General features: G+C 45.4%; 2 protein-coding genes and 1 long non-coding RNA gene across 8 annotated transcripts in view; 1 reads left to right on the top strand and 2 right to left on the bottom strand.

Annotated features, from left to right (window-relative positions):
- The window catches only part of ZNF407 (zinc finger protein 407), a 421,124-nt gene extending 416,648 nt beyond the window's left edge, over positions 1 to 4,476 (bottom strand). For both annotated transcript variants that reach the window (XM_027118761.1, XM_027118762.1), the window contains exon 1: positions 4,157 to 4,476. The gene's annotated coding sequence lies outside the window, so the exon portion shown is untranslated. The remainder of the gene's footprint in view (positions 1 to 4,156) is intronic.
- On the top strand, positions 3,597 to 10,670 carry LOC113626852 (uncharacterized). The gene is made up of 3 exons (XR_003435304.1): positions 3,597 to 3,947; positions 4,432 to 5,271; positions 10,625 to 10,670. It is a non-coding gene; the product is annotated as an uncharacterized LOC113626852 (long non-coding RNA).
- Positions 10,671 to 11,234: 564 nt separating this feature from the next.
- CNDP1 (carnosine dipeptidase 1) overlaps positions 11,235 to 19,306 on the bottom strand; it is a 30,820-nt gene continuing 22,748 nt past the window's right edge. For 4 of the 5 annotated variants that reach the window (XM_027118764.1, XM_027118766.1, XM_027118763.1 and 1 more), the window contains exons 8-12: positions 17,553 to 17,713; positions 16,279 to 16,443; positions 14,698 to 14,839; positions 11,647 to 11,794; positions 11,235 to 11,463 (exon numbers count right to left, since the gene is read on the bottom strand). In XM_027118764.1, coding sequence (XP_026974565.1) covers positions 11,397 to 11,463; positions 11,647 to 11,794; positions 14,698 to 14,839; positions 16,279 to 16,443; positions 17,553 to 17,713 — 683 coding nt within the window. In that variant the 3' untranslated portion in view covers positions 11,235 to 11,396. The remainder of the gene's footprint in view (positions 11,464 to 11,646; positions 11,795 to 14,697; positions 14,840 to 16,278; positions 16,444 to 17,552; positions 17,714 to 19,306) is intronic. The other variant, XM_027118767.1, reaches the window with a different exon arrangement.

Below are 19,306 nucleotides of genomic sequence, written 5' to 3'. Positions count from 1 at the left end.
GGCATGATAACTAAATGCAATGTGGGCTATTGGATTGGATGCTGAACCAGAAAAAGCACAGCAGTGGTGAAACTCAAATCCAGTCTTTAGATTAATTGTATCAACTGCCCGGTTTTGGTAACTGCACTACAGTTACATAATGTGTTAACAAAGAGATCTGGTTAGAAGATATATAGAACTATCTGGACTATTTTTGAAATTTTTTTGTAATTCCAAAATTATTTCAAAGTAAAAAGTTTTTAAAAATCATTTAAGATGCAAGATAAAAAGGTATGGGGATCGCTCATTAACTCTAACATAAAAATATGCTAGCTACCTCCTCCAATAACTATGCTTAAAAAAAATTCCAATAATTGCAACTAAGGTATAAACTGGAATAAATGACAATTATTCAATAAATGCCCAAGACTGGGATCATCTAGAGAGCGGAGTAACTTTCCAGGTAAATGACCTACCTTACTTTCCCCCTTACTCTTTTTTAATTCAACTTACATTTCTTCAATATCTATTACAGGCATACAATCTGTGCTTGGGCCCGATAAGATTTTGATATGTAAGAAAAGAACATTTTAGTACACAAAACAACACAGAAAAGCATAGAAAAACAAAGATGGAAGTAATTTTTTACTCCCATACAACCTAGCAATCAACCTGGACACGCTTTTCAGTGTGAATGTTGGTAAGACTGAGAGCTCTCACAGCTCATGTGTAGCCCCTTCAATAGTAAGTGGCTCTGACCACTAGAATTGTCTCCAAAAATTACCCTTGAATATGCCAAAATGACGCTGAGAAATACTCCATTTCCAGTCCTTTTTTATTTTTCATCTAATCATATGTTGTTTATGCATTACTGTTTGTGATACAAAATTTAAAAACTTGATTCTCTGAGTACCAGGGAAAAGGTTAGGCGGGTAAAACCTGCAGAGGTTTACTTACTCTCCTCTTATGAGAGATCAAAGGCAACATCACGTGAGGCCAGGGTTCCCGAAGTGTGGCCTCAGAGCCAGCAGCTTCAACATCACCCAGGCACCTGTCAGGAGCGCAAATTCCCAGTCCCAGCGCAGGCCTGCTGAATCAGAGCCCCTGGGTGATGCCCAGCATCTGTGTTTTCACAAGGGCCCCAGGTGGCTCTGATGCACCTTAAATTTGAGAACTATTGATGCTTCAAAGAGCAGAAAGCCTAGCCTATAAATCAGGGGGCCTGATTCTAATCCTTGTTCTGCCACTAATTTCTGAGACATGTTTGTCACTTAGCTTCTGGGGGGCTCAGCCCTCTCATCAGACAATGAGAGAATGAAAATAGATCACTGCCACAGTCCTTATGCCCTCTAAAATGGGACAACTCTATGAGGCCTAAAAGTGAAAAGAGAATCACAGCGATTTCTCTTTCATCAAAATGAAACAATTAAAATTTCTCCCTTTCATCAACTGGTCTCTGAATCATATTTCTTATTAACTGCGTTAACTTTGCTTTAGTGAAAGCCATATAAACTCTAATTTTACAGTTTCCTATTTAGTTCTGTATCAAGTCTATTTTGGAGGAGTTCCACATAATAACAAAACTTCCAAGAAACCTACGCTACAGACTGAATTATAATTCCCGCCCCCAGCCCCCATCCCAAATTCGTACGGTGAAGCCCTACTCCCCAGTGTGACAGTATTTAGAGACAGGGCCTCTGGAAGGTAGGTTTACCTGAGGTCATGAGGGTGAGGCCCCCAAGATGGGATCAGTGTCCTTACAAGAGGAAGAGAGACCAGAGTTCTCTCGCTCTCTGCCACGTGACAACAGAGCAAGAAGGTGGCTATCCGCAAGCCAGGAAGATTCCCTCAGCAGGAATCGGCACCTTGATCTTGGACTTCTCAACCTCCAGAACTGTGATAAATAAATGTTTGTTGTTTCAGCTACCCAGGCTATGGTATTTTGTTATAGCAGCAAGAGCTAAGACACTCAAATGTCCCCTCTGGTGTGGGGATCTAACACGCCAAGTTACAGTGCAGAACTGTGCTCCATGACCTCTCATAATGACTGTGATCGAACCACAGGAAGTATTTACAAGCAAGAAAATCAAAGAATTTAAAAATGTATAGATCTAGATATTTCCATTACTACACAGCTTTCATTTATCCTCCTGTTCATGGATTTATAAACTGGGATGCTTCTCGCAACCTGTATTACCTGTGAAACAAATCTCTTCTTAAAGGGGCTGTGAGAGAGGGAGGTGAATCAAATAGAAGAGTCTGTTTTATAGAAGAGAGTTCTCCTCTAATAAAACAAACCTAATTAGAATGAATGTTGGGGAAAATGTCCCATCAATCAAGTGAATAGCCATTAACCCTTAAGATCTCCACTCAAATATATCCTGAAAGCTCTCACCACTCCTGCCCCAGCAGTGATCATTTCCTCTGTGCTCCCGTATCTCCATTTCAGCACTTGGCAAAAGGCATTCCATTTGTTTACGTATCTGTCTCCTCCAACGGACCTTGAAATCTTCTAGGGCAATATGTTACTCTCTCCTGCACTAAAATGGTGTCTGGCATGAAGCAGGAACCAGTGATTATTAAGTGGAGCCACTTTGCTTTGTTAAACACCAGTGGAACTCTGTCCTATCTTGCAGCTTTCGTGTAAATCTGAAATTATTCCAAGATAACAGGTTTTTTTTAAAAAAAGGCACCAATAGCAACTGCGCTATCAGCAATCACCACAACTGTCTTACACATCGTGTAAGAAGACATTAGCTACTACAGAGCCTTGCCTTAGCGGGTTTTGTTTGTTTCTTCGTTGCAGCACTAGGGATCATTCGTTGCAGCATGCCCGCTTCTTAGTTGCAGCTTGCCAACTTCTTAGTTGCGGCATGCATGCGGTATCTAGTTCCCGGACCAGGGATCGAACCCGGGGTCCCCTGCGTTGGGAGCACAGAGTCTTACCCACTGGACCACCAGGGAAGTCCCCGCCTTAGTGTTTTCCAGACGTGACACTAGGAGTTAGTAATTTCACATGTAGCAAACTTGAAGAAGAATGAATAACAAACATTTGAGATTTGAATCCGGACGTTAACTTTGGTCAAGTTATTTAATCTTGGTCTCAGTTGGTGGAAAGGGGTTAATTCCTGCTCTACAAACTGCTGTGCTAAATAAAGTATACAGCGTATATATCAAATGAGCTCTCCTAATGATGTTCTAGTCAATAGATAATCAGCGTCCTTCCCTGCACGGTGTTCCAGCTGGACTAACACCTCGCCGCAGAACAGGTGCACACCGTAATTAGTTCCACGGGCACGAGCTGTAACGTTATACCTCAGTCACCATTAGGGTTATGGTTACCTATAAAATAAATCCTACTCGTGTGTCCCTGGATGCCAACCCTGCCGAGATATCCCACTCCAGAATTCCCCCTTGAAAATAAACAAGCTATTCCCACCTCGACGCAGCCGACAGGGGTCAGCCGCTCCTGCCACCCGCCTCCACCAGACTGGTCCCCAGAAAGCGGACAAGCACACACAGTACGTGCCCGCTAGCTGGGAAGAGGAGTACCCGCTGCTGCAAAAAGTGGTGTGCGGCAGCCTGGGGTCTCCGTCCAGGGCAGAGCGGCTGAACCCGAGCGGCTAGGACCCTCCCTTCCAGTCGTGCCGCTCTCGGGCACCAGAGCTCCTGACCGCTGCCCGGCCGGCGTCCTAAACGGAAGCCGACGCTGGTGGCAGCGGCGCGGCTCCGGGAGACCGGGAGGGGGCGGGCAGCCGGAGGAAACCGACACGCGGCAGCTCGGCGTGTGCGTTTCACTCGGGGGAAGCCCGGCGGTGAGAAGCGCCCGACCGCGGGCAGGGGCGCGCGGAATCGCCGCCTCCGCCCTGACAGCCAGGCCCGTGTGAGTCGGGCCTCGGGGCGAGCAGCGGCTGGCGGCGTGGAGCCCGGGCGGCCGCAAGGCCGCGCGGGCGGCGGGCGTGTGTCGGGTGAGTCTGGGCGGCGTCGGGAGGGACCGGCGAGCGGGGAGGGGCGGAGGCGGGGGGAAGGGGGGAGGAGGAAGAGCGAAGGGCCCTGGCGGGGCTCCCGGCGCCCAGCCGCCCGGGCCCGGGCCCTCAAGCCACCGCCCCCAGGCCCCACGCTGACGCTGGACGGTCCCCGCCTCCAAACCCCCCGCCCCGGCCAGAGAATAACTTACCTGTTTGCCGACGGAATCGCTCCTGCTCGCCCCTCTGACTGACTCCTCCGGCTCACCGTCTTCCCTTTGGGAGGAAGGGGCGGGACTTCCTGTCTCTCCGCTGAGCGACTTCCGGCGGTCTTCAGGCCGACTCCTTCGTGGACTGCGCACCGGACACCATGACCAAAAACCAGGATCCTGGAACTGGATTAGTAAAACCCACGTCGAGTTTCCTTTTTCTGTCCCGACTGACCGGGGCACCTATGTGCCTCTTGTTTTTTTTTTTTGTCTGTCAGCTCTCGCCGGAAGTTGCTAGGAGATGGGACCGGAAGTTCCGCCCCTCCGCAAGAGAGGAAAACGGAAAGCCAAAGAAGACAATCTAAAGAAGGGGAGATGCGTCCGGCTGGAAGTGTCTGAGCCGGAGGGCCAAGTGGGGTTTGGGGAGAGTCCCCAAGCGGATTTCTCTGGACATTCTTCCCTTCCGTGTCCCATGTCTCCTCACCCCACCCCGTCCCCCGCCCGCCCGCCGTAGAGGACCCCTGAGGGCGGCGCGTGAGCGCAGAGGGCGGCGCGGGGCGAGCGGCCGCTGTCCTGGGCCTTCCGGGCCCCGAACGGTGCCCGGCGCTTCTAGGCGGCCGTCTACGGGGACACGGTTTCTCTGCTGGGCCAGGCGCGTGCGCAACCCTAGATGTTGAAGACAGTCTGTCGGTGGACTCCAAGAAAGGATCCTCGGAGTCACGGGCCGCAGGGAGCCACGAGCCGAGTTCCGATACTAAAGGGGAGGCAGAGCACCGAGTGTGGTGGCCGGCCAGTTGGGCAATAAAAGCCGAAAACGCCCTAGGTGTTTAAAAAGCCCCCGCTGGACCGTTTTTATTAACGGTAGTGACGCAGCGCAAGAATTGTTAGGAAGAAAGTAAGGCACGACCGAAGCGTGGTCGTCCCCGCCGCCGCCTGCCCCTCTTGCGGGAGCATCCGCGGACCTGAAGCTTACAGCCCTTCCCCGGAAACTCCAGATCCAGGAAGGAAGACCGCGGCTTGCAAAGTGCTCTGACGGACACCTATATAGAGATGAGAGGCGACATCCCACTTGCGATCAGCTTGAGACACCGCTTGCTCAGCATTTTTGACTTTATCTTGTAGGTATAGGGAAAGCTCTTAAATAATTGGATTTGTAAAATTTTAGGTAAACGGAGTTTTTAAAGGATGGCCCTGTAATAATGATGGTAGGCGATCTAAACCAAACCCATCTCTCAAGGCCAGTTCAGCTCAACGCTTATTTAAGTCAGAATATTCAGGTGATAATAACGTTTTAAATACTGGTTTACAGAGTACTTTTCATAGACATTATCTGGTCGAATTTTTACTGTAATCCACATGAATTCTCATGTCCGTCACCCACAACAGGAAGTTGTAATTTAGAAGAGTTAAATAACTGTTCCAAGATCACACAGCTAGTAAAGGTGGAACTCACTTTTCAAACTCCAGAGTCAGCCTTTTCCAGTCCACCTTGCATCTTTTAATGAATAGCTAGTTCAAGAGTGTTAGTCTTGGATGAGAAGGTGATGAATTTCTCAACACTTAAGAGTAGCTAGCACTGTTTTCCATGTTGAACAGGCATTCTGTTGATTTGTAGGAGATTGACCTTGCTACCTTTCTTACCCTGGGAACTGAGTTAACATTTCATCTTCCTTCTTTGAGCAGCGAGTTTATTTTTCTTCTGAGTTTGTTTTTCAGTTCCCCATCATGCAGTATTTTACTGAGACAGGACCTTTGCATCATACCTTAAGGAAGTCAACCTTAAGGACAGTGACCTTAAGGAAGTCAACCTGACTTCCTCGTGTATAAAATTAGTCATTTAGAGTAAAGTTCCGGTCTTTCGTCATTCTGTTAATAGAAGAGGCTCTAAAATTTCTAAGCCACAGTAATAGTGTCTAATACTGTTACTCTCATTAAAACATTTAAAAGACTGTTCCATTAGATAATACAGCGGTGATAGCTGTGGTTTATTAAGCACCTACGTGTCATGCAATGCGCAAGAGAATCCAAGAATATAGGAAAAATTTGTTTTTCTGTGTCTTATTAGGAAAATTTATATATAATATATATATCCTTTATATATATATATTATATATATGTATATATATAATAAAGCTCCTTTGGAGCTTCTTTAAGACATGTTTGCCAAAGATGATGTCTTTCCATTACTTCTGGCCTCCATTTTTTCCTGATGAGCAGAGGTCATTCAGATGTTTTTCTCCCTTTTATGTTTCCCTGTATGTAATTTGTCATTTTTCTCAGGCTACCTGCAAAATTTTCTCTGTATTTTTGGCTTTCAGCAATCTGATTGTGATGTACCTAGGCATGATTTTCTTCATATTTATACTATTTGGGGTTTTCTGAACTTTGAACACCTGTAAATTTATGTATTTCACCAAGTTTGGAAAATTTGGGACCATTATTTCTCCAAATACTGTTACTTTTCACCATTCTCTCTTTTTCTTTTGAATTTCAATTAAATATATGTTACACCTCTTGATATACATAACTCACTGAGGCTCTGTCCTTTTTTGTTTTGGTTTCATTCTTTTCTTTCTCTCAGACCTTCAGATTGGATTTTTATTGATCTATTCTGATTCTTTCTTCTGTCATCTCCAATCATCTGTTAAAAGCAGCTAGTGATTCTTTTTTGTTCTTAATTCAGATATTGTATCTTTTAGTTCTAAAATTTTTATTTTGTTCTGTCTTACCGTTTCTGTTTCTCTGCTGAGATTCCCTATTGGTTCATTTACTAAAGGCATATTTTCCACTGTGTCTTTGAGCAAAGTTATAATAGCTGCTTTGACATATTTGTCTGCTAATTCCAGCATATGAATCATCTTGGGGTTAATCTTCATTAATTTGCTCTTTTCTCTTGATTGTGAGTCATGTTTCCCTTTTTCCTAAATGCCCAGTAATTCTGGTTGTATCCTAGATATTTGAGTAATATAACGTAGAGACTCTGAATTCACTTCTGTTCTTCTGAAGAGGTTGGTTGTTGTCGTTACTGTTTTAACAGGCAGTTCTGGCTGTACTGCTACTCCTTAACTTTGTCTCTCCTGTCATGGTAGCAGCTGAAGTCACATTCAGTCCCCTCAGCCTTAGCCGAGAGGCTTTCGTCCGCCTCACACAGGCATGGTTCAGAGGTCATCCAGAGACCTAGGCAGGGCGTGCAGAATGCACTGCTTCCCCTCTGTGACTGTCCTTTCCTGAACCTCTTCCCCTCACTCTGTAGGAGCCCTAAAGTCTGCCTTCCAGTTTTTCAAGTGGGGTTTTAAATAAAATTTAGATAGCTGCCTTTATTTGACTATAATTATTTAAAATTTGAAAGGAAGCATTGGTCATTTTTGGTGACTAACCATTCTTGATGACTCATTTACTTTAACAGTGTCATTTAAAGTTCTAATTTCCTTTAAGTTAACATTTTCTGCCACTACACTCACATGCCTACCTACAGTAACAATGAGAGTAGGCTAGGAACACTTAACCACCCACGCTAGAATTTTAAATCTAAGTTCTCTTTGAATGCTGTTTTGGTGAATTTCAATGTGGGAGGTGAGATGATGTAAAACTTCATATTTTCTATTATAGTCAAAGGCATAATTTCTCTGACATCTTTTTTCATTCTCAATAAGAAATTACACTAGAATAATTTTTTAAATAAAATTTTTCCACGTAGTGACAGTTTTTTTTCTCTTCAATCTACCTAGTCAAAGAAAGCTCAGAAGCATTTATTTACTTATCATAACTGTTAAGAAATTATAGTCATTAATCCGTTCTCTTCCACATCATGCTGGAAAGAAAAAGAACACTTTGCTTCAGGAAATCTGTATTTCTGGCTTCATTTCATCGACTGATGGAGCCTTTGGACAGCTGAACAAAGAACACCCCCAAGCCAGCCTCGGCCTCCCAGAGCTTGCTTCCCAAAGAGGAAAGCTGTTCTGATATAGTAAAGAGGGAGATTATCTTTCTTACCAGTTAAGTGGCCTGCGATATAGAATGCAGATGTTAGAGAGCTGTTCAGTGGAAGAACAGAAATGATATGTGCAGGTGTTAGGCCTGGGTTTAAGTTTGCTGCTTGTCATGAACAGCAGTGGTATTACAGATAGATAATAGAATTATGCTAGATTTAACCATAGGTACATTACCACTGAAACAAATATTTTATTTCATCTTACATAAGTCCGCAACTCATTATTTAACTGTTTACTACATGTTCCGTTAGTATTCAAACTTGAATTGAAACATAAAATTTAAAAATAATAGCTAGATGGCATTGAATACATATAACACTAGATATTTAAAATAGTATAGTATTTAAAAATCATTTGGACCTATCATAAAATGGTATTTGTTTGGGGGCTTGTTGTGTTTTTTTGGTTGTTTTTTATTTTTTTTGTGGTACGCGGGCCTCTCACTGTTGTGGCCCCTCCCGTCGCGGAGCACAGGCTCCGGACGCGCAGGCTCAGCTGCCATGGCTCACGGGCCCAGCCGCTCCGCGGCATGTGGGATCTTCCCAGACTGGGGCACGAACCCAAGTCCCCTGCATCGGCAGGCAGGCTCTCAACCACTGCGCCACCAGGGAAGTCCAGGGCTTGTTTTTTTTAAGTGAGAGTTACTTATCAGAAGTGAGAAGCCAAGTACAACTGTATTATTCGTGAGCTTCCTTCTTACTCTGCGTCTAAGAAACTTACTGAGCACATATTATGGGCCAGGCACTGTGCTCAGCACAGCCTCTCCTCAGCTCAGCGGGCTGTCACCCTGCACGAACCGCAGATGGTGTTACCCAGTCTTCTGACAGCTCAAGAGAAATCATTTGGGTGAGGTCTGCTGATTTTGAGATGCTGGCATCCAATTCAGAAGTACCTAGAACAACGTGAAGGCCACGTGAAACGCACTGAAGGCAGCCGTATGGGGCTCACGGCTGCTGGCTTGTGGCCCCTGCACAGACAAGTGCTGCCTGGGCGGATACACGGGCGCTGTTATCAGTCGATGGCACCTCAGCATGACTTGTTTCATGTGCTTTTTCCCAGTGCTAGCTGCTCCCAAGACGGTTTCAGCTAGGAACGACGTGAGGCAAAGAGCATAAAGATAGAAGTCCAGGCCAGGGAAAGCCCAAAAATGCAGCTGCGGAACTAAGAGGAGGATTTTAGCGTGCAATATTGAGCACCTACTGTGTGCAGCGCACTTCACTGGACCCCTGAAGTACAGAGATGAGTTGGAAATGGAAGACAGAGATTGGAGATAGAGAATATTTAAAAATTTTACCTGGCCTCCTGGCCAATAAGCGGGTAGATTTCTATCACCCGTATGTGTGTAACTGCCCTGAAAATACTTCCCTTCTGACTCCAGATCACAGCAGAACCCAGGTAGGCACCTGGCTTGGGGCCGGGTAGAAAACCCAGATGGACCTGGGAGAGCTGGGGACACTCATCGTGACCCCTAGAGGCAGAAAACTATGGCTCTGCACCCAGACATTCCAAGGTTGGGATCTCCTAGACTCAGTGACCTCAGCCTTTGTCCTGCCTTTCTTGCCTGGTGGTAGCTGAATAATTAACCAGACGTTGCAAGTCTCAGAGATTCAGCAGGAACGTAGATTAGTGAATGAGTAATCTTATAATTTAGATGCTTGGTAAAACAAACTGATGTTACACTGCTCAGAAGTGGTTACAATACGTTTTAACCAGCCTTGTTAATTGATTAATATGAACACCCTTTTAAAATATAAATGGGGATCATAAACTTCTTGTATATTCTTGAGAAGTCTGCCAAATACACCAGTTAGGTCCCACAAAATCCAAAATGTCAAAAGGTTCTATGTAATCTGGCAAGCACAAACCAAGCTTAATAGCAAAAAAATATCAAATTCCTGCCCATACTCAACAGACAGCATTTAAATGTTCTCCAGCATCAGAGGAAAAGTGGCTAAAGCCTCAGCTGGGTCCCATTTCTGTGACGCAGTTCAGGACAAGCCGAATTACTGGCCCTCTGGTCCAGCCATTTGAGATGAGGTGCAGCAAGTTTTAAAACTGACATTTCAAGAACCCATGAAGCAATGGAATGTGTTATGCTTGTTTTTTATTTAGAATCATGAGAAACATTTTTAACAAACCGTTAAATTCTTCTCCATTAATGTGATTTAAATAATTTATAGAGATTAAATCTGTTTGTTTAAATATACTCAACTGTAGAAAAATTGCATTTTTTGTTTGTTTACACTGTCAAATCCAATCAAGCCAAACAAGATGGTTAACTAAAATGATTAATGAACCCAGCATTAGCTGACGGCTTTAAATTTAGAATGTGTTACTGATGTCAGGGTTGATTAGCTCTCTATCTAAAACCCATGCTATTAAAAGCTTTGAGCAATTTATTAGATGTAGTCACTGAGTACAGTTCCCGCAGGGTGAGAGAAATTCTATCAGGATTAATTCTGCTGTGGCGCATTGACAGGTGCGCAGATGTTGAAGAGAGCAAGGAGGCCTTCACTGACGGGGCAGGAAGAAAGAAGAGGCTGCAGGAGGGGCAGTCGGCTGGCATCAATTGCAGCAAAGGTAAAGAGGCTTGGAACTTAGAAAGTACTCATTTTCGCATGAGGAATCCCAGATGGCATAAGCATATGAATAGTGATCATTTCCATTTCAGCACTTTTGAAGAAGCAGGAAAAATAAATGAAGGGGAAGCAAGAGGTTAATGCGGTATCATGCTTTAGTAACTCCTCTAAAAATGAGCCCACAGGGAAATTACAGTAGGCAGTGCTGGAGACCAACATGTTTGTCAATAAGATAAAGGGCACAAGTGGTAAAAGCAGGGGTGACGTAGGATGGACAGTCACCGGATGGGATGACTGTGCGTCAAGCACTTAGAGGCCTAGAACGCAAACTGCAGTGATTATACCAATCAAATTGCAAGCGGAGAATCTCATCAGAGACTTGTCCTCATCCTGAAGGGTACCGTGAGTCCAGGTCTGGGGCAGCCGCAGCAGGACTCAGGGAAGTCAGGTTGTTGAAGGTGGCTGTGGCTTTAGAAAGGTGTGCACGGTGACACAAAACCACGTCCGATGTCTGCACCTTGGAAATATTTTATTACTGGTCCAGATGTCCAAGGGAAAACATTATTTGGGGGACCAAATTCCTCTGAATAGTTAGATTTTGTTCCTGCCCAGGGTTGTGTGAAAGGGGATCTGTCAGTAGGTCAGGCCTAGGCTGGAAGGTTCCTACCATGATTAATGCAGCTTAGCCATCTCTAGGAAAAAGGCAGCAAATAATTTGGATCCCTCTATGTAATTCCACCTAACAAAAGAAACAGAGACACTGTTATTCCCATTCAGATGACAGAGGGAAAGTAGTCTACAGTTTAAACAGGAAGACTTGATGACAGAAACTGCATCTGAAGTATGCAGCCTGTCTGGAGGTTACCGGCGTGAGGACCCAGGCTTGTGCAGTGAGGGGTGAGCGCCTACAGGACGCACTCACCTGTTGATCTTCTCCTTCTGGGAGTGCTCTCCATCATCCACCGCGCCCAGCGGGAGCATCATCACACTCTTCTGGATGGCGTCCTGGAATATTCTGGCAATAGGTATGGTTGATCCATCCCGGATCATGTCTGGCTCTGTCCCAAACACTGAATGAAGCACAGGAAAAGAAGGCATTTGAGTAAAATAATGACAAGACTACCCCCAGTAATCTCCTCAAATGTAGTGTTTGCTTTGTCTTTTTCTTCTTCTTTGTTTTAATCATTAAATTTGATACTTGGGTTCGGTAAGCTTCTTGATTTCACATAATTTATGTTCTAAAATCATCAACAGAGTCAAGAAGAAAACTGTGGTTGCCTTCTTTACAATTATCTACTTTTAAACTTTTTTAATTTATTTTGGTCATGCAGCATGCGGGATCTTAGTTTCCCAACCAGGGATCAAACCTGAGGCCCCTGCAGTGGAAGTACAGAGTCTTAACCACTGGACCGCCAGGGAAGTACAATTATCTACTTTTTAAAAATATTTTTAAATTTGTATTTTGAACTAATTTTATACTTACAGAAAAGTTGCAAAAACAGTACAGAGTTCCCATATATCCTTTTACTTTCCCTAATGTTAACATATAACTATTGTACAATTATCAAGAATAGGAAATTAACATTGGAATAATATTATTAAGTAAACTCAGACCTGATTGGAATTTTACCACTTTTTCCCTTTTTCTATACCAGGATTGAATCCAGAATCCCACACTGCATTTTGTCATTGCTTTTGAGTCTCTTCTAGTCTGTGACAGGTTCTCAGCCTCTCTTTGACTTTCATGAACTTGACCCTCTTGTAGAGTACTCATCAGTTGTTTTGTAAAATGTCGCTCAGTTTAGGTTTGTCTGATGCTTTCTCCTGATTGGAAGAAGTCATGCATTTTTGGCAGGAGCGGCACAAGATGGTATGCCCACTTCTATGGCTGGTGCATGAATTAAATATTGGGAAGGTGGGACTTCTTTGTTTTTTTGTTTGTAACCAATATACAAATAAATAGCTGTACTCAACCGTCACCTGAATGTCTCAGCGTTTGTGCTCAACTTTCAGGGTATCCCAGGAAATAGTTTTAACGGATATCCTAGGGTCTGGAAAGAGATGAGTTCAAACCTTGTAGGCTAGAGGACAAGTTGCTGGTGACAGAGCAGGAGTGAAAAATGAAACAGTTGCAAGAGAGAGCGTGCCCGACCTTCTTTACCCACAGAGCAAGGTGTGAATGTGAATAAAGATGATGGACTTTGTTAGCAGAACTGGTCCAGCACACAAACAGGCCCAAAGGTGCCCATGCCTTCCTGCAAGAGTACGTCAGGCCTTGACATTTCAACCACACGCCTCTCTTCAGGGGCATTACATTTACCTTCCTAACCCTTCTTCCTCTTTTCTTCACTCCAAAATTGGCAAAATGCTGCTACAACTGGGACAGTAGGAATGATTATGCAGAGAAGCACGGCTCTAGGTCTTGGACTTGTCCTGTGATTGTTAATGTCTGTGTCCCTGTAGTGATAATCCTGACAGACAGTGAGGGCTCCAAGGAGGTCTGGACCCCCAGTTCCAGCTCCAGCATCTCTGGGGGTGTGGCCCAAGGCCCAACTGTAATATAGTGCATCGTCTATATAAACACTTGCCAGTGTCTTCCCGCCTAACGTTTGGAGAGACCCCAAAACTCCCCCTGCTTTTAGGAGAGCCCCCCACTTCGCAACTGTTGACAGTGTCCCATTCCTGCTGCAGAAAAGACTGGCTGTTCCTCCTCCCTGGGCAGCCAGAAGCCCAGGCCTGTGTCCCTGCTCACCAATCACGTATCCTGTCCAGGACTTTGAAATACACGAAATCAAAACAGGCACCGCTGAGGAAATTACAAATAAAGCTATTCCCTACCTCTGGAGAAGCAGAATGGCATTGTAAAAAAGACCGCTGGTTTTAGAGGCGGATAGGCTGGAATTGAGTTTCTCGTGTGTTCTGTAATTTTATACAAGGAGCACATATCCAGGAAGCTTCTTCAGTGCAAAGCTCACATGGCCTGCCTTGGGGCCGTCTGCACCAGCCAGGCAGTCCAGGATGGGCTTGGGAAGAACACAACCACACACAGTAATTAAAGACCCAAACCCATGCCAAGACAGGTCCATGGTTCAAAACTCTCAGGGGAGACTCTGTGTTCACCGAAAACCCAAGCAAGGACGTCCAAGCTTGCACACACACACCCCGTCCAGGGTGAGCGTGGCTCTTGGAGCGAGGCTTTTATGTAGTGGGTCTCGTTGTCTGCTTCATGCTGACCCGAAACCACTAAAACCCACACCTCCTTGTGAGCAGGAAGAACAAGTCCCCGCAGGGCGGCCCGTGTCAGCTTGCTCACTGCACTACATTTGAGCTCCTTCTTCATTGTTAATCCCAGAAGATTTCCTTTACTTTCATGCGAGTTCAGCTGTGCCTTTAAAAGGATGTTTTCAAATGTTGGTCATCATTTCCAGGAGTATTGGAGGTTTTCAAGTCCATCATTTTGCCCCAAATTCAAATCTCATGGTGTGAACTTAAACCCTGGCTTTGCCACTAATAGCTGGGTGCCCTTCAGCAAATTACTGAAATGGTGAAGGGCATTGGTGCTGAAGAACCTAGGGGCAGGTGCTGAAGAACCTAGGGGCAGGACAGGAATAAAGACGCAGACGTAGAGAATGGACATGAGGACACGGGGAGGGGTAAGGTTAAGCTGGGATGAAGTGAGAGAGTGGCATGGACATATATACACTACCAAACGTAAAATAGATAGCTGGTGGGAAGCAGCCGCATAGCACAGGGAGATCAGCTCGGTGCTTTGTGACCGCCTAGAGGGGTGGGATAGGGAGGGTGGGAGGGAGGGAGACACAAGAGGGAAGAGATATGGGAACATATGTATATGTATAACTGATTCACTTTGTTATACAGCAGAAACTAACACACCATTGTAAAGCAATTATACTCCAATAAAGATGTTTAAAAAATTTTTTAAATAAAAAAATAAAAATATCTGAAGTCCAACCTGTTTTGATGGCTCTTTTTGCCGCAAGATACTGATTGTCTCTGATATTTGCAACCCACGGGTGTAGTCCTAGAGTCATAGATACAGTCATCTGGTTGGAGCTGTTTCTTTTGGAGAATATATAGTCAAGATGCTGCTTCACCTAAAAGGAACATTTTCAGGTGGAAAAGAAAATTTCAAGTTATTCTCTCATACCATGAACATACAGTCGTCTTTCAACAAGAAACTGATGAAATCTCAACCCAACAAATTCAACTATTTGGGTTTTACCTTAGTTCTTCCAGAGGGATGGCATGGGGTGAGCAGGGCTCCAGGACTGGGAGCTTCGCCAGTGGGAGGAACGCGAGCTCTCACTCCCCTTCTGTCCCCAGACCCTCCAATCCCAGCTCTGACCCTCCCCATACTCACCAGGGTGTCTGACTGTTAACGTTTGGTTATTATGAATTTTGGTAATTATGAAACACAATACAAGTACAACTTCTCCATCTGACGACTGACCACTCTTTTTGGACTTACCAGTACCTTAATGACTCTTATGGGGAATACCATGCGTTTGGAAATTTCTGAGAAGTGGAAGCAGTTCCAAGCTAAGCTGTGAAGGACCCGTGTCATCAGCGCCCTTCTCTTTCTTGGCTCTGTTCCAGCCGCTAGTCAGGAAATCCTCTGAGAACAACTCCATACTCTAAAATAGCCCTTCCAGGGACTTCCCTGGCGCTCCAGCGGTTGGGACTCCGCGCTCTCACTGCCAAGGGCCCAGTTTCAATCCCTGGTCGGGGAACTGGGACCCCACAGGCCGCGTGGCGCGGCAAAAAAAAAAGAAAAAAAAATCCTTCCAATATTTGCTTCAACCAATGTTAATGGACGCCTGTCATGTGGCAGGAACTGTTCTGGGTGCTGGGGTCACAGCTGTGAGCACGACCAGGACGGTCCTGCCCTCGTGGAATTTATACGTTGTAGACAGAGGGACAAAAAGGGAGGGAGGGAGGAAGGATGGAGAGTATTTTAGGATGTAATCAGCACTGAGAAGACAATGAAAGGGACAGTGGGATAGACGGGGGTGGGATGAGGTGTTTCCTGAGCTTATTTATTCAGAGTCTACTTTCTGTTAAACTTGGGGTAAACTGATGACTGAGACAGGCACTCTGAGACAGGCACTCCCTCCAGATAAGGAACGTTTTCATTAAAATGGCTGCTTTCAGAGTGTAGATTTCAGACATCACAGACAAACTGATGACTGCAGCTTGAGATGTCCCAGCTCAGCCCAGCCGTAGGCAGTTAGCTTCTCCATCTGGGTGTAAAACCAATCTTGCCTTCATGGCTACCATTTAATTTTTTAAAATTTCCCATCACTCCAACTCCAAACGGTTACTTATCTGACTACTATAATTGCGTATAATTGAGCAAAGAGGTTTCTACCGAACAAAAATTTATCAGTTTCTTGACATTTGTTCCAGTCCCTTTTGTATTGGAAAAAAAAAAATGATACTTCTATGCGAACAGCTGAACTGCCCGCTAAACTGTGGTGTTCGGCGCTCAGAAATGGCACTGCCACTGGGCGGGAGAAAAACGCACGCTGGTTACCTGCTTCTCCACCACAGACATATTCATGTGAGGGACTAGACGGATTGAAAATTTTCCTATCACTCGGCCAGGGATGACTGTTTTGGCTCCAGGCTCATGAAACGCGCCCTCGATCCCATGAATAGAAAGAGATGGGTATCTCCACAGGTGCATTAGAAGTTCCTCCTAAAGTAAAATAAAATCATTTTACTATCTAGAGGAGTGTTTAGTTAAAACCCAGTTGAATTATATTGCTTGTATCACCAATTTCTGTACATCTGTGACACCATTCATGACAAGTTAATTAGCACCTTACTTAGATATGTCTGGACTAATAGTACAGGTGGACTTTTCCCTCAGGACCTGAGACCCTCTGCTGCCTTCACCTGCCCTAGCTGCTTCCACTGACAAGGGCCCCTCACCACTCCAGCTCTGATTTGCAGTTAATAGATGGCAAAGGGGCCCTTTCCAAACCTGGGGTTCAATTGTAAATTTCTATCCCCAGTCATTGCCATGATAACTTATATGCTAAATGCATTTTATTTTCCAGAAGGTTTCAAAGAAATCTACAGACATTTGAGCCAGTGGCCACCAGAGAGCTAGTCTGAGGCAAGAGACATACTTCGTAAGAGTAAACTCGCCACCAGTATTCGGCATTTTTCCCTCTCCTGGAGCGTCTGCCCAGGAGCCAGCCAGAGCTACCAAACACCACAGCAGGCAAGGGTCTTTTTTGTTTGTTTGTTTTGGGTTTTGTTGTTGTTATTTTAAGGAGGAGGAGAAGTAGAAGGGAAAAGAGCAAAATCTAAATTTACCAGTAGCCAATGCTTTGGGCTCTGGGTTTACTTACTACACTCCAAGAGCAACGTAGCAATTTACACATTAGCCCCGTAAAGCTCTTGGTTTTGTCTTTTAAAAAATGAATAATTAGGGGTCTTGGAGCTGAAATGATCTCAGTCTATTCTCAACCTTTAAACAGATAGATAGGAAGCTCAGCTCACTGGCTGAGGCTGGCGTGAGGTTGAGTCTCATAAGCCAGTTTGGAAAGGCACGGCTGTGAAGTGAATCACTGCCCTGTGGTTAGGCGCCTGAGGCCGGTGCCAGATGGACCCCAGGAAAAGGCCCCGTTGATCTAGACCACGAGGACCACGAGGTTTCGTGAAGGGAAACCTGCCCCTGATTAGCATGTGCTCTCAGCTCCGAGATGTGCAGAACAGCAGCACATAGCAAACTAGGCACTGGGAACATACGGGTTTTCATCGTTCCTCTTTCAGGTTACCCGTCAACGTGTGACCTACCTTGGTGTCAAACAGAAATTTCTTAACCTGGCTGCTGTTCCGGTACTCCTCAAGGTCCAGATCGATGGCTTCGTATGTTCTCTTTTCCTCCTCTGTAACAGGAGCCACGTGGTCATAGATTCCAGGGATCAGAATTCGACCAGAAGAGTCCACCAGGCTGCCTATGAGAGACACACAGGAGACAAAGGCGGGTGGAAGCTACAGGTGCGTGGGGTCCTGGCCCTGGAGCAGAGCCTCAGGGACCCTCCTGGGGCTGCAGCGGGCCTGCGACCGGCCCTGTGACCGGCCCTGGGCCCTACAGCAGAGCCACTTGTCAGTAGCTCACGTCCCAGAGGTGACGGTGGGAGAAAGGAGCCGGTCACCAGGAAGACTCAGCCTGCGTCAGACCCGTTTTAACGTCCACCTTGTCGACAAAGGGATGGAAACACACGGCTCTGCAATCAGTTACATTTGGAGTGACTTACCTGTGTTACATGCAAGTTCTCAGCTACACTCTTACATCATAAACAAGGTTCCTTTTTTAGTTTTATCTTATCCTGAGTTAAAAAGTAATGTGTTCATTAGAAAAATATTTTAAATATATATGTATGTGAATATATGTACAAACCTGAGAAACTGAAAGTCATCGTTCCTTCTCAACCTCTCTCCCCTACACACACCACAATAATATAATAAATACTCATCTTTAATCAAAAACGTAACAGCCTTGAGATCTAGTCTATGAGCCACGTCATAACCATAAAAGCTTTCGTAGTGGCGAAGCAGATACACTGCTCTGTTATTTGTGAAAAAGTTTGGGGATTAACAGCAATGAGTGAAAAATCATCAATGAGCATCTATAAAAGAAGCAGATGCTGATGACATGGATGGATGGATGGATGGATGGATAGAGAGATAGATAGGTAGATAGATAGATGGATTTAATTGGACAATGAAGGAGCAGGAAGCTCTAGAATAAAGGTGATACTGAAGACCCAGAGGCAACCTCCCAACAGGTCGCCCGGTGGGCTGGTGGTTCCCTGTCGGAGGCTGCCGAGGCCAAGGGGATTCGGGAGGGCGTGGCCAAGGTAGAACTGTGTCAATATGGAAAAAAGAGAGATTTTTGCTAATTGATTCCCAAAGAGGGAGTGCTTTTTGGCAGTTTGCCCAAAAGGGGCACGTTGTAAAATTTGCATAAAGTCGCCCTTGGGACATCACACCTGGCTGTGGGACACAGCTAATCAGCGGACCTGCTGGAAGAAGTCTTAGGATGTACGCGATCATTTCTGGTTTGTTTATCTGCTTCACCAAATGCTCCAGAGCTCACAAGGTAAAAACCATAATGCAACTACCGTTAAAGAACAAATTTTCTTTGTTCTTTAACGGTGAGAAAGGTGAGAAAGATCCAGGTATTGCGAGGTCTGAGGCTTATGTAACCTGAAAACCTCTTTTTTAAAAAGAACCAAATTATGACTATGCACGTGTGCAGTGCCCCTGCCAGGACTGTGCACGCGAGGCCCTGGAGATGAAGCCTCCTTCGATTCCGGGATCCACCCGGAGGCTGGGCTGTCCGAATGTAGGCAAGAGCTCCAGGTGAGTCAGGTGGGCAAGCTGGCTCTCTGGAAACACACACGAACGCGCACACACACACACACACACACACACACACGACTCCCACCTGCATCCACCAGGCCCACCACCTGAGGAGGTCACGGGCAGGGGCAACGAGCAAACTCAGTGGCGTCGCTGAGCCACGTGGGACCACAGCGACTCAC

The sequence above is a fragment of the Aethalodelphis obliquidens genome, unplaced genomic scaffold, assembly GCF_003676395.1.
Source record: "Aethalodelphis obliquidens isolate GAN/ISIS:26980383/991018 unplaced genomic scaffold, ASM367639v1 scaffold19, whole genome shotgun sequence".
Taxonomy (NCBI): domain Eukaryota; kingdom Metazoa; phylum Chordata; class Mammalia; order Artiodactyla; family Delphinidae; genus Aethalodelphis; species Aethalodelphis obliquidens.
The sequence above is the reverse complement of the archived record's forward strand: the minus strand, read 5'-3'. Positions and strand labels throughout refer to the sequence as shown.